The 14,212-nt window shown below is 48.0% G+C and overlaps 1 protein-coding gene and 1 long non-coding RNA gene across 2 annotated transcripts in view; one reads left to right on the forward strand and one right to left on the reverse strand.

The window, feature by feature from the left end:
- Window positions 1–4,414: 4,414 nt before the first annotated feature.
- On the reverse strand, window positions 4,415–7,525 carry POU3F3 (POU class 3 homeobox 3). Its single transcript, XM_066267860.1, has one exon. The coding sequence runs from the start codon at window positions 7,408–7,410 to the stop codon at window positions 5,935–5,937; it is 1,476 nt and encodes a 491-aa protein (XP_066123957.1). The 5' UTR covers window positions 7,411–7,525; the 3' UTR covers window positions 4,415–5,934.
- Window positions 7,526–11,410: 3,885 nt separating this feature from the next.
- The window catches only part of LOC136330699 (uncharacterized), a 57,039-nt gene continuing 54,237 nt past the window's right edge, over window positions 11,411–14,212 (forward strand). Inside the window, exon 1 of the long non-coding RNA XR_010730362.1 lies at window positions 11,411–11,543. This is a non-coding gene — a long non-coding RNA (uncharacterized lncRNA). The remainder of the gene's footprint in view (window positions 11,544–14,212) is intronic.

Below are 14,212 nucleotides of genomic sequence, written 5' to 3' on the forward strand. Positions count from 1 at the left end.
GGTAGAAATGTTGATGAAAAGTGTTATTCCGATCTGTGTTTTTAAAAGTTTCATTTTACAATTATCAGTAACCCCAATAGACAATTCCATTAAAAAAATTACTACTGCTTCTGAAAAGCCGTTATTTTTATGTCGCTTTTAGGTAGATGAACAAAACAACGTGTTTCAAGCTATTTTGAACTGTAATTAAATGGCAGGATCGGTTTGTATTCTCTTACAGTGATCCAAAGTCGGGTTGCTGTGTCAGAGTGGCATTTTTATTAATGAGAATACAAAAAGCTTGCATATTCTTAGCCGTGCTTGAATTTAGTTGCTAAGCAACCGCGGTATGGTAATTCATCCGCGAAATTTAAATCTTTGAGAAAGGATCCTGCGTTTTGCTGAATGGTCGCCACGAGGAAAACAACTTGTGGGACTGGCCAGCTGTTGTGGTCGGGCAGGGCCAAGCAGGGATGCCACCCTATTTCCCCCGCACTCACCACTGTGCCACCTTGCAGCCCGGCTCTGCCTTGAGCCCCTGAGAGACAGCTGCAGCCCAGGCCCCAAGCATCACTCTCCTCCGCTCCTCTTTTTTCTCATTTTCACTTGAGGCAGGCCCTGCACCTGAGCAAGCCTTCTGCATCCCTAGGGCTTCGGAGACCAGGCTGAGACCTTCCGCAGCCGCCTCCCTTGTCCAGTACCCATAGGTGCGCGCGCGCGCGCGCGCACACACACACACACACACACACACACACACACACACTCCGTTGCGCACACGTCGTGCCCAGACCTTTCTGAGGTCACTTCCAGAGCCGCTCATAAAGAACTCAGCCCAAAGCCCTCCAGAAGGCCAGGCGGCAGCCACTGGCCGGCAGTGACATCATAGGCTCCTGTTTGCCACGCTCGCGCCTACATTTTAGGATACTGGAACAAACACGGATGTGAAATCAAGAATGAAAGAGAGTAATCTAATTAATCGGCCATGAGCCAGGCTAACAAAATCAAAGAATCTGATTACACAAGTACCGCTGTTGCTATCTTCGCTGCCCCCACCCCCATCCATCTCTTCCAGCCTCTGCACTATTTCCTTTCCTAGACTGGAAAGTTCAGAAGGCAAACCCAGAGCTCTCTGATTTCCTTTTTGAAATCAAGATCAAGCCCATAGTGGGGCTCCATAGTCAGGAGGTCACGTGGGAGAACTTCAGGCAAGGAACTGAGATGACAAGAGACCTACAAAACTTGGAGAACTGGAGAGGTGTGGCCCCCACACTTCTTAGGTATCACTCTTAACAACAACAACAACAACAACAACACCTGTGTTGATTGCTTGCTCACGCTGTCGGTAACAGGACTAGGAGAAAGAGGTTTCATTCACACCCATTTTAAGAAGACATTTTAAAAAATATCATAGCACAACTCTTTCTATGTTACCTTGTTTCTGTGTCACTGATAACCTCAAAGTCTCAACTCTCTTTCAACACCCTTCTCTGGCATAGCTATCTAAGCACAGCCAGATATTAGGTTTTATCACTGATACATAACATCTGTTCTAATCTGTCCAGTCAGCCATGTGAAATTCATAAAAGAATTCTTTAATTTCTATCCTTCTGCCTTGAAAAAAACCAGGTCCACCTCCTAAATAATTAATTTCAAGCCTGCATCCAGTGCCAATACTTGTTGCATATATTTTAGAGTTTGATTAATTACCCTGGAACTTGGGCAAACTAAAGTCCATGTGGAGAAAATGTTTCTTCCTTCAATTTAGTTCTGAAAGCTACACATTATTGATGGATCTTATTCTATTTACATACAAATTGGTGCAAATATGCCCATCTCTTAAAATGCATTTTGTATAAATATATAAAAGTGTCATTTTTGATTTAGCTTGAGAGGTTGATCATTTATTACAAAAATAAACGAATAAATACAACGATATATTGTTGCTTCCAACAGGATAAATACTTTACAAATATATAATTTAAAAACAAATTTAATTGTTAAACTTATTTAAAATATTACACTTATTGATAAAACTATCAATAGTTTATACTGCATTTAATATTAGAACCAATTATTCCCTGAATGTTGAAAACCATTCATACAAAACATTATGAGCATGATAATGAGCAAACACTAGAGGCTACAGGGAAACAGAGGGACTAAGATCAATAATGAATAGTTCTGTTTTGGAACAAAGAAGTAGTCCTTGGCTAAGTACTTTTTAAAAAATAACAAAGAGCAGAGCAACAGCAGCAAAGTGACTATTTTAAATAAATCACACCTTGAATGATTTATTGCCTAAACTTGCAGGGGAAGATGGCTGGGTGAATGAGATGACTGAGGCTTGGACAACAGATCAGGAGCCACAGGAGACTGCAAACTATAACTGGGCCTAGTTTGGGATTAGCCAGATTGATGGAACAGAATTTTGTCACTTTCGGTTGGAAGAGGAGGAGGGTTGGATTGAAATGGAGAAAACAAATGGGCACTTTACAAAGCACAAGACACTTGCTCTGCAAAGGAATACAATGACCAAATTCATTAAAAGAATCTGGTAATATATAACAATATTTTCATTATCTATGTGTGTAACAATATAAGCCTTAACACAAAAACCTCTCAGTTATATCTGCTTTCTTTTGTTTTTCAACCATAAATTTCATTTTGTAAGTACATTCAAAGGGTTGCTTTTCAAAATATGGAGTGATAACATTAGCATATTTTAAAAACTGCAAAATAACAAAATAGAAGTGGTCTTATTTCCCCAGCTCTTCACCAATTAAAATTCACTGTTACCCCTAAACCAGGGGCTTCTTCCAAAGTAATCATCAAAGGTTGCTTTTTTAATAGAAAACAGTGTGAAATCTAATGGTAGTTCTTTTGTCAGCCAAATCTAGTAAGCAAAGAGCTCCTAAAATTTTAAATAGACCCGCTGTCTCTTCAACCACTACCATTCCTGTAAGGGAAGCAGGACTTTACCTCACATGCCAGTAGTACTCAGCATATAAAAACAACCACACCCAGTCCTGGCTTTCCAATAAGGACTTATTTACTTGCCCCTCCAGACCCTCAGAAAATGATGAAGTTTGTCTCTATTCTCCACTTCCCACTCCAGGTTGTAAATTTGCTGGGTAGAGAGATTACAATAGCAAGAGAAATAAGGAAACAAGAAAGCCAAAAAAAGTAAATTGTGGTTTCTCATTTTCATTTTTTCTCCTTTCTGTTTAATAAATACGGCATTTTTCAGATTTCACAAATCAAAATGATTGTGATTTTTAGTACGACTTGTTGTTTAAAATAATGCAACCCAACACACGGCCATCTGGCTGGGCTTGATTTATGAAAGTGACACAGGGTCTGTCTGGAAGAAATAACTGTTCCTTGTTGCTCTCACAGTTTTCCGGGTTTCTTAACCCCTGCATTGATATCTTAGGGAGAGGAAGTGAAGATGAGAGAAGAAGGCTAAAAGTGAGTGACAGCTATATGAGATTAGGGGAAAATTCTATAAAATCACTGCTTTATCACTCCCAAATACTTTTTTAAAGTCCAGTATGAAAGGACTGAACTAAGCAGTCTTGTCTTTAGCACTCACAACCTGAAATATCGCACTTTTCATTTTCCACATTGTAAATATTGATACATTAATGTGATAAATGTGATCGCTTTGCATGGTGTAACTAAGGAGTGATCCAAAAGGCTAAAACCCCCAGGGCCAGTTAAGAAGATAGAGAATCACACTGGGGAAGACCAAAACACAGAAATGTAGACTCTTCTATTTGAGCTGGTAATCACACTGGAGGTAATGTAGTGTGGACCACATTCAGGATTTTAGAACTACATTCTTTTCATTACAGTAAAAACAAACAAAACAAACCCCCAAACGGCTTAATAATTTAACATTAATTACACAGTTATCAGAGGAAAGTAATCAATATAAAATATGTTATAGACTTGTAAGCTATTCTTTATAACCATTAGTCTTCAGAAAATGAGGAAAGAGACAGCAATATGATGGGGGTGGAGAGGAAAAAGAGAGGCTAAACTTTGGCAAGGGGGCTCTGTATTAACCATTAATAACCAACCAGTTGGCGCATTTTATTGGTGACAGAGCCCAATCTTCTGATAAAGATGATAAAGAACACAGCTATCTCCAAGAAAAGGAGTAGTATTTAGACAATCTCCCTTAAAAACACCCACTAAAATTAAGGGAAAGAAAAGTATTGGGAAATTTTCAGTTTACCAAGGAGTGACTACTAAGTCAAAGTACTTGTGGTTTCTGTCATGTCTGTCCTTTACTCTAGATTTCCAAATATACCTTAGGTGCAGCAGGCTCTACTTCCTCGCGCTTTCACTTAAGAATATTGCATTAGTAAAAATATATTTTCTAAAGAACTATTTTCTTCCCACACAGTGTTTATGCATCAGACACAGACTATTTCATTCTAACAAATTTATTTTCTCCATCAGCTCTTACGGAATCACTACTCAAATTAAATTACAATCAAATGATCACATCAAAAGATACCCTTATTACCTAACAACTGTCCATATTTTCATTTCATTTTGATTTGTGCTCATCTGAAAAAAACACGTAATACAAGATCTGGGGAAAAATAAATTACCGTTTTGCAGCAGTTCATAAGTATTCTGAATAAAATATTAAAAGAAGTCATTTAATGAAAATATAAAGCAAATATTTTTAGATCAACAACGGATCTAACAATTCTATATTGCCGTCTTTTGAAAAGTCTGTTTATTAAAACCTACCAAAAATACTGCTTGGAAATGGCAGTATTAAATAATCACATCCACAGCACCCATTCAATCAAAGTTGGCAACAGATTGAAAAGCTTAAGTCCAAGAAGTGCAGCGGGTGGTACTCAGTCTTTCTAAATCCCTTTATCTGAGTCAATCCAGAAATAAAAAATAAAAATATTAATAAAAAAAATATTAGCGGTGGAATCTTTAGGCATCGTCCACCCCAGTGGTAGCTGTTGCAGCCGGGGTCGTTGGCCGGGCCTCATTTTATGCCCAGTCTGCCCACCCGAGCGCCCTGAGCGCCTCGGTTCTGCCAGCCTCTCCTACTCCGGGACGGAGGAGCAGATGTACCCTTCACCCTAGCTCATCGCTCTGGTCTTTCACCATGCTTGTATTTCCAAGGTTATTTGGAGGAAATATGTTTTTATCTTTTGGCTTTGCTCCTCCGTTTGTTAATTTCAGAAGCTGTGAATATTATTTTTTGCAGGAGATTGTTCTTTTTTTTCTCCTTCCCATTTCATAGTCACTTTATTTGTCCTCAAATGACTTTAATATGGCCAAGAAGAACCGGGTCCCAGAGCAGAATCATCCCTGATTAAACCCGGTTCCTCTGCTTTCTTTCAGATCGCTCCCAGGAAACAAAGTACCGGTAGGTCACTGTAGGCAGCCCTTTGGAGGGATGGGGTGGGAGGTAAGGGTGGGTTTTTGTTTGTTTGTTTGTTTGTTTGTTTTAAGAGAAGAGAAGGCCAGGTGCTAGACGCTGTCCACCGTCGTCGTGTGGGAACTCTCAGGGTGGGCAAAACCTCAAGAGTGCAGTTTTGGTGCTCTAGGCATCTTCACCCTTCTTTAAAAACAAAAACAAGAACAAAAACGAAACACCACCAAGGTATAAACGAGATCTCACGATCGCCCCATTTTTCTCTTCTGGTTTTGTTTGTTGTATATATATGTAAAACCGTCTGGGTATTAATTATGCTTTTTTGTTTGTTTTGTCCCTCCTTTCTTGGACTGCAAAAAACATCTCGCCGGTCTGTCTCTCTTTTTTACCTCCAAGAGAGGGCATCATGCCTGTCTTTCGGCGGAGGGCAGGGCGACCCTGGTGCGGGGGTAGGCGCGGCGTGGCGGCGGCGGCTGCGGCGGCGGTGACAGCGGCTGCGGAGGCGGGCGGCGGCTCTCCTGTCGCTGCGCCCCTGGCCTTCATTGCACGCTTGTCTGCAACCCGTGGTGCGGCGGCGGCGTTTCGGCGCTTACGGTGCCCACCTGCGAGTAGACGTCCTCGGGCGTCTGCTGTTGGATCCCGGGCGGCGTCATACGCTTCTCCTTTTGGCGCCGGTTGCAAAACCAAACACGCACTACCTCTTTCTCGAGCTGAAGGCTGTCGGCCAGGTTGGTGATCTCCTGCGCAGAGGGCTTGGGGCACTTGAGGAAGTGGCTCTCGAGAGCGCCCTTGACGCTCACCTCGATAGAGGTCCGCTTCTTGCGCTTGCGGCCCTGCGCCGCGATCTTGTCGATGCTCGTGGGGCTACCAGTGCTCGAGTCCGCCTCTTCCAGCCACTTGTTCAGCAGCGGCTTGAGCTTGCACATGTTCTTGAAGCTCAGCTGCAGGGCCTCGAAGCGGCAAATGGTGGTCTGCGAGAACACGTTGCCATACAATGTGCCCAGGGCCAGCCCTACATCGGCCTGCGTGAAGCCCAGCTTGATGCGCCTCTGCTTAAATTGCTTGGCGAACTGCTCCAGGTCGTCTGACGTCGGCGTGTCCTCGTCCGAGTGCGGGTCGTGGCTGTTGAGTCCCGGTCCCGCGCCTCCGCTGCCGTGGTGCGGGGGCCCCTGCGCGTGGTGCGGGTGCGGTGGGTGTGGGTGGTGGTGGTGATGGTGGTGGTGGTCAGCCAGCTCGGGCGTGTCCCCACGCACCAGCCCAGGGTGCACCAAGCTCTGGGCACCGCCACCCGCTCCGCCGCTGCCCCCGCCGGAACCCGGCGGCGCGCTCAGCATGCCATTCACCGTGAAGCCCCCAGGCTGTGAGTACAGCAAGCTCTGCGGCGGCGGCTGCTGGCCCCCAGCCATGGACGGGAGGTGCGCGGCGGCGGCGGCGGCGGCAGCGGCAGCGGCGGCGGCGGCGGCAGCCCCCCAGCCCCCGGGGTGACCCTGGTGTGGGGGCGGCGGCGGGGGTCCGAGGTGCGGCGGCCCGCGGTGGTGCAGCGCGGTGCCTGCGTGCAGGTCTTCTCGTCCAGTGCCGCCCTTCACGTCGGGGCCCTGTGGCGGCGGCGGCGGAGGCGGCTGCTGAGGGCTGCCGGCCATGCCCACGGCACTGCCGGACCACGGTGAACTCGCCTCCACTGCGGCGGCGGCAGCGGCGGCGGCGGCGGCGGCGGCATGGGGCAGGGCTGTGACCCACTGGTGCGCGTGGCTGAGCATATGGCCACCGTTGCTGGCGGCCATGGCCCCCTGCATGAAGTCGCTCTGGACCATCTTGACCGAGGACGGATCCCCTCGGTAGGCGCCGGAGGTCACAGCGGCGCTGCCGGGTTGCATGCCTCCACCGCCGCCCCCCGCGCCGCCGCCGCCGCCGCCGCCCCCACCGCCGCCGGCCCCCGCCGCGTCCGAATGCACAATGGAGCCGGCCGCCAGCAGGCTGTTCCCCGGCAGGTAGGGGTTAGAAGCCGCCGTGGCCATGCCGCTCCGCTCCCGCCACCCCACCGCCGCCACCACAGCCGCCGCAGCAGCAGCCGCGGCCGCCGCCGCCGCCGCCGCCGCGCCCCCCCGCTGTCCGCCTCCTCCCCCCACTCCTCCCCCGCTCCCGGCCCCAGTCGGCCCCGCCGCCTTCGCCGCCGCCTTCTCCTCCGCCGCCGCCCCCCCCGCCGCCGCCGCCGCCGCCGCCGCCGAGGCCCCCGGCTGGAACTGCAAGGCCGCTCGGCAGGGCGCGGGGGTCGCCGGCCGGCCTCGGTCAGCAGCAGCAGCAGTAGAAGCAGCGCTCTGGGGAGGGGGGCTAGCTTCTCGGGGCGCGCTCCGTGGCCGCCCCCTTCAGAGGGATCTCAGCCGCCCCCCAGCCCTGGCGCGTTCGGCTTACTCCTGAGGGGCTCGCCGGGAGGGGCACGGGCCTGCGCTTGGGCTCTCAGCCCGGTCCTCTTGTCCCAGTGAGCAAGGACTCTGCCCCGGCGCGGAGCTCGCTCCACCTGCTAAGTGGCGATCTCACGGGAGACAACAAAGAAAGAAGCCGTTCCTTCCTTCTTGAACCAAATTATGGAGGACCAGCAGTCGGCCTGCTCTTTTCTTTGGCTGCTCTCCTCTCTCCTCAGGAACACATTTCACTGGTTGTCCCTTGGAGTAGTAAAACTTTTTCAGTCCTAGAAGGCGTGGTGATGCTGGCTGCTGGCGTGTGTGAAGAGGAGAGGCTGGCTTCTGCTCTCCCCGTCTGGTCCTCTCGTTTCAAGTTTTGTTCTGTCCTAAGAAAACTTCTTGCGATGCTGCATTTCTCCGATTTGCTATTGCTGGAGCTCTTGGTTGCCTCTGAAACAAGAGTCCTTTTTCATTCTTCTCGCAACAGTCACAGTCTGATGCGACATCTTTCCTTTTGGGCAGAAACGAGGAAACAAATATAACAAGGAAAAAAAATGAACAGGAGAAAAATTCGGTCGAATGGCTCTGTTACCTTGTTGCTGAAGGTTGGGGTTGGTGTTTTATTTTTTCCCCAGCAGTTGTCTGGAGGAGGAGGAGGAGGAGGAGGAGGAGGAGGAGGAGGAGGGGGAGGAGGAGGGGGAGGAGGAGGGGGAGGAGGAGGGGGAGGAGGAGGGGGAGGAGGAGGAGAAAGAAGAGTGCATTGGTGGAGGTGGAGGGGTGTGTGTGCATATAGGGGATCCTTGATACACAACCAACTCCAGTGGGCACGTTGCGCGACTCGTAGGGTGCACGGACGGCCCTGGCACGGGTCGTGCTGGAGCGGAGTTGCAGCGAAGCTCGTTCTGCGCCCTGGTTTGCGCTCTCTTCCTCACTCACTTTCTCTCTCCCTCCCTCACTCTCCCTCTCTCGTCCTCCCGCTCGCGCTCCGATCTGACAGTTCGCTCTCTGTCCCACCCTCTCAGAGCCGGGACTGTCGAATGTTTACCCTCGGCAGCGAGCGCTCACCCACCACCACACTTTCCCAAATACAAGGAAGTCCAGCTCCAGAGCCCCCGCTGATTGGCTACCTGCTGGGTGATTGGCAGGCCTGGAATGACTGGCTTAGGACGCGAGGCCCCCCTTCCGGCCGTTCCGATTGGTTGCTTTTTAATTTAGGCAGAGCTTCGTAGATGCTGGAAATCTGTCGTCCCCCAGGCTCCCTCCCGGTAGCCACTTTCTCCTGCCCACCCCTCCGCCGCCATCCCCTCCGCCACATCTTAACTCTTAGTGTTCCGCAGAGTCGTAGGCATACCCTCCGGGGCTCTGGGCATTCGCAAGAGGCCTGGGAGGAGGAAAGGAAAGGGGAGAGGAAAGGAAGGGAAGAACAGATGTGTGTGTTGGGGGTGGGGTGGGGAATGAGGGACAAAATCAGAAGGAATACGAAGAGTGGGAAAAAAAATCATGAAATATAGGTTAGCATCCAACCCACTCTTCCTAGAACTGTGTGTGTTGCCGCCCTCCCACTGCCTCCATTCCCAGAGATTTGTAAAGAGCGCGGCAAGGATGCACCTTTCAAGTCAATACCTATAGACCGATGTGTCCCCTAGTGGTTTCAAAGTTTCCTTTTTCGTTCACCAGCCGGCCCCCATCTCTGTCACGCTGGGGGTGGGACAGGGGAGCTCGCAGCACCAAGAGCTCGGGTCATGGCCACGCTTTTTGGAAATCCGCCACTGCAACTTTCCGCAGCCGCTTTGCGCCGGCGGCCCCCTTTGTTTAAGTTCTCGGATGCCATCATCTAGGAAACCTTCAGCCCGGGACCAGCGCGGTGCCCGTGCGTGCGAGACGGATCGCTCGCTGCCGCGGCTGCGCTCGCCCCCACCTCTCCTGCCTCACTCCCACTCTCTTCCTCCCTCTCCACTGCCTCCTCCCTCCTCTGGGTCAGGCAAGTAGCGTTTGTGCCCTTGTGAGTTTGGAGGGTGCGGGCTGCGGAGCCGTGCGATGATTTGAAAAGCAGTCAGGTCGACCTTTCCCCATAGAGATACATTATTAAGTGTATTCCATCCCAGTGGTTTTAGGAATCCCGTTGCACACATACACACACACACACAATTTCCGTGTGGCTATTAGTGATGAGGTTTGCTTACTGACTATTCTTAGGCACGGTGGTGCTTTTCTTTCTTTTCTGTCTTCAATGGGTTGCGTAGTGGATGGGGCTGGCTACGACAAACGCTTTCGCAGCCCCAGCTGGGATGAAAGAGTTAAGGGGGGAGGGCGGGGGAGTGCGAAGGGTAGGCGGGAGAAGCGGGGGTGGGGGACGCGGCCAAGCGGAAACGCTGCACACAGGAACCTCAGCGAACCAAGAAAAAAGAGAAAGTGGCAACGAAAACAAGGGCAAATTGAACCCTCCTTGGGGATTTCCAATGCACTAACCCAACTCGGACATTCAATAAATACATCGTTCGCAATGAGTATGCGTGTGCGTGCAACCTGCACCCCAGCTGCGATGCACTCGCCCTGCGCCCGCCGCCTCAGCTTGCTCCTGCAGCAGGCACGGGAACCGCGGCCGTGGACGTGGATGTGGAGCTGCCGTGTGCCCCGATTAAATTGTGAACGGGGCAGTCCTCCTCCCCTCCCGGGGAATAATTCCTCTGCTGGGTTTAGTTAGGTGAACAGAGTTAATACCAGAGAGCCAGCCGCAGCCACGTAGCCTTTGCATGATCTCCAGATTAACAGCAGACGCGTAGAATTTATGTAGGGTCTCGTCCAATTTTGCTTGCCCGGGGAGAGATACCATCGCAGGTAGTTTTTAGCAAAGCCGTTATTGCTGATTTATTGCTAAGGTATAGATGTGAAAAAGCAGCGGCAACCAGATCCCAAACAGCACAGATTTCCCCCTCTGCGTCCCCCTAAGGTTTCTTTTCATAGTTATGTATGCGTATATGTATATATAAAACATGGAACACAGATTTCATTGAATAAATCTAAGATCTCCAGGTGCAGACGTTTGAATAGTCGGTGCCAGCACCCATGTTTTCCTTTCCTGTCGATTTTGCTTGGATCCGGCTCAAAAACCGAGAGAGTCTCGTGGTTTTGTTTACACTGAATGGGGAGGATAGGAACAGAGCCATGGGGCCGTCTTTCATTAATATACAGTGAGGATTTTGTCTAAATTACTGCTATGAATTTCACAGTACACGCTTTCAAAAGCAGTCTCAGGTGGCCTGATGAAACGTGATAGTGCCTCTGCAAACAGATCTACTTTCTTTCTTTTCAAGGAGGGTGTGTGTGCGTGTGGGAAGCCCCCCAAAACGCAGTGGTCCTTGATAACAGAAACGCACTTACGTCCCGAGGTTTGTCCCCTTAGTCTCCTTTTTCCTCTTACTTAGTTCTCCAGTAGCTCCCTAGTCTCTCCCCCACCCCCACCCGCCCCCTCCTTTTGCGAGTGTGATTGTTTTGTCTGGAAAAAAAAAAAAAGAAAGTATATAACAAGGGGAGAACAGTTAGTGCTGATTTTCATTTGCATACATTTTCATATATTTTGGTGAAAATAATAGACTAGTGGAGAGCTGGGCTCTGAGGAGTCAGTGTGAAGGGAAGGCTAAAGATGCATCGGTCTGGGTCTAGGGAGTTGAGAAAATGCCTTCCCCCACTCCAGTCACCTTATTTTAAAAAATCTTTTATTTTAAAGTCTAACTCGGGAAGTGTGCTCGGTAAGTATTTTTCATTTTCTTTCCCTGCTTTCTCTTTTCTTCCCCCCTTTCCGGTTTGTTTGTTTTTTTTTTTTGTTTTTTTTTTAATGCTCTTATAGGTTTGGGAGCTTATTTTCATTGCTTGGGACAAGAGAGGGTTCACAGAGCAACTGTTTTGAAGTAAAAAAGGGAAAGTGTGTTGGGGGTAGAGTAAAAACACCCAGCCCTGCTAAAATACTATATAAAAAGATGGACTCAGTCCAAATCTCCCCACAGCAAGGCACTTGGGTGGGGTGGGGAGAGTGCTCTCAATTTTAATTGTTGATTGGTGGGGGGCAGAAAGCCCTAGAAAAGAAGAGATTATAAAGCACGCAGTGTTATAAACATTTCTTGTTTGGGGACTTAAAAGAAGTGAGAACCAGAGAGGAAGAAACCACCTTTCTGTAGCTAGTACTGACATGGTGAACTGTGTGTGCTTCTTTGGGATTTGGGTGAGGGGATTCTTGCTTATAGCTGGGGTTGGAGTTGGGTGAGGGCTTGGCGAAGGGAGGGCAAAGAGCTGGAGATCAGGAAGCAAGGGAGGAAGAAGAGGCAGGACGTCAGAGCACCGGGGGTTACTACCATTTCCAGGAGCAGGCGGTTGGTTGTAGCCTTCAAGCTTGCTAGTGAAAGTACATCAGAAAGAGGGTGATCAATCAAAACTAACCAGGACACCCTACACTTAATTCCCAAAGGGGGCCTGAAGCTTGAGCCTCACAACTAGATTTTACTTTGTTTTCCATATTTGACAGCCAGCCTTGCCCCTTTCCTAGACACTGCCTCTAGGTTTTGTAAAAAATGAGGGTGCAGCTACTTGCTAGATGCAATTAATTAGATAAATATGGCTGGAGGAAATAGCTAGGCCAGTTCTAAGCCAGTGTGCGCACCTTACCCTTGAAAATTCTCAATGCTTCTTGGTTTTGTTCTTTTTAAAGGAAGCCATGTCTGGGTGATGAAGGGGTAGACTCAAATGGCTGGAATTTGATTGCACTTTTGTATCCAGAACACCTTGCAATTTAAAATTTGTAGTTTCTTTGGCAACACTTGATGCCAAGTCAATGAAATGGTTTGTAAGGAGGGAGGAAGAGGTTTCAGCAGGGAGAGGGGTAAGAATCGCCAGTTTTCCACTCCTTGTTTACTTGCTTGGCAGCCTCGCTTTTGACTGGGGTTAACTCTCTGTGCTCCATTGGACCAGATGCCATAGAGAGCTGCTCCCTGAATATCATTTGTTTCCTTGATGGGGAACATTTCTGAGCAGAGCATATTGGTTGCCATAGAGAAAGAAATAAAAGGAAGAACACTAGTCACATTAAGCTATATGTTTGTGCACTGGGCTTTAGATAAAAGGACCTAGGTTCAACCAAAGAGAAGCCAAACTAGAGATTTCTAGCGCCACTAAGACTAACTTTATTTTGTTCTGGAATTTTACAGTTGAAACATATAAGCTAATTTTATTGGTTGTTAATTTTATATGACACGGTTTACTGAACAAAATAAACTTTGGAAGCGCTCAGGAGTAGTACTACGGACTTGTCAGCAGAGGGCGAACTTACTCACTCTAGCAGGTACTGAGTAAAATGTAGTTGTTTCCAAACCAAATCTGCTCATTCAGACTTGCCAAAGGAGCAAATCTTTCTGTGCAGATTCATGATGAGGAGTGAATGCATTGCATAACACAGGGTTTTAAATAAGAGGACAATGACTTCCCCATCTCTCACCCATCCATGTCTGTGAAATACCCCTGAAAGAAACAGTTAAAAAAAGGATTCCCTCAGTGAAGTGTATATAGGTCTGGAAAACAGAATTGGGCTGTGAAAGCAAAATCGTTTTAAAAAATGATTAAGGGTATGTAATAAATGGCTTCAGAAGCTACCATTCAGGGTAGTATTTTGGAGGAAACAGTCAAGAAAGTAAAATGCATTTCAACGTATTACCTATTAAATAATAATGGTAATACTTGATACATGCTTTGACTTCTAAATAAAACTCAATATCCTGGAGTCAAAGCATCCAGAATCTCTTTTACTTTATTTGATATTTAATGATTACTTTAATTCTTGGTAACTTCTATGGTTGTAGAAAGATTTTGGATTTATTTTTGAAGGGTTAATTAAGGAAAAGAAAACACAAAATAACCATCAGTTAGAGGTAATTGTGAACTTGAAACTTTTTAAGCACAATATTAACATAGTCAAAAAAAAGTTTTAATAGACCCCTGGGTTTCTGCCCCAGAGATTTTTAGATACCACCTATGAAGTTTATTTATTTATTTTTTAAAATTTTATTTATTTATTTATTTTTTACAGAGACAGGGAGTGAGTTAGAGAGAGGGATAGACAGGGACAGACAGACAGGAACGGAGAGAGATGAGAAGCATCAATCACCAGCTTTCCATTGTGCGTTGCAACACCCTAGTTGTTCACCTTAGTTGTTCATTGATTGCTTTCTCATATGTGCCCTGACCGTGGGCCTTCAGCAGACCGAGCAACCCCCCGCTAGAGCCAGCGACCCTGGGTTCAAGCTGGTGGTCTTTTGCTCAAACCAGATGAGCCCGTGCTCAAACTGGCGACCCTGGGGTCTCGAACCTGGGTCCTCTGCATCCCAGTCTGACACTCTATCCACTGCACCACCGCCTGGTCAGGCCCACCTAT

The sequence above is a fragment of the Saccopteryx bilineata genome, chromosome 3, assembly GCF_036850765.1.
Source record: "Saccopteryx bilineata isolate mSacBil1 chromosome 3, mSacBil1_pri_phased_curated, whole genome shotgun sequence".
Classification (NCBI taxonomy): domain Eukaryota; kingdom Metazoa; phylum Chordata; class Mammalia; order Chiroptera; family Emballonuridae; genus Saccopteryx; species Saccopteryx bilineata.

Excerpts from the sequence above, each read along its gene's own strand:
- POU3F3 (XM_066267860.1), bottom strand. The coding sequence starts at position 7,410 with ATGGCCACGGCGGCTTCTAACCCCTACCTGCCGGGGAACAGCCTGCTG.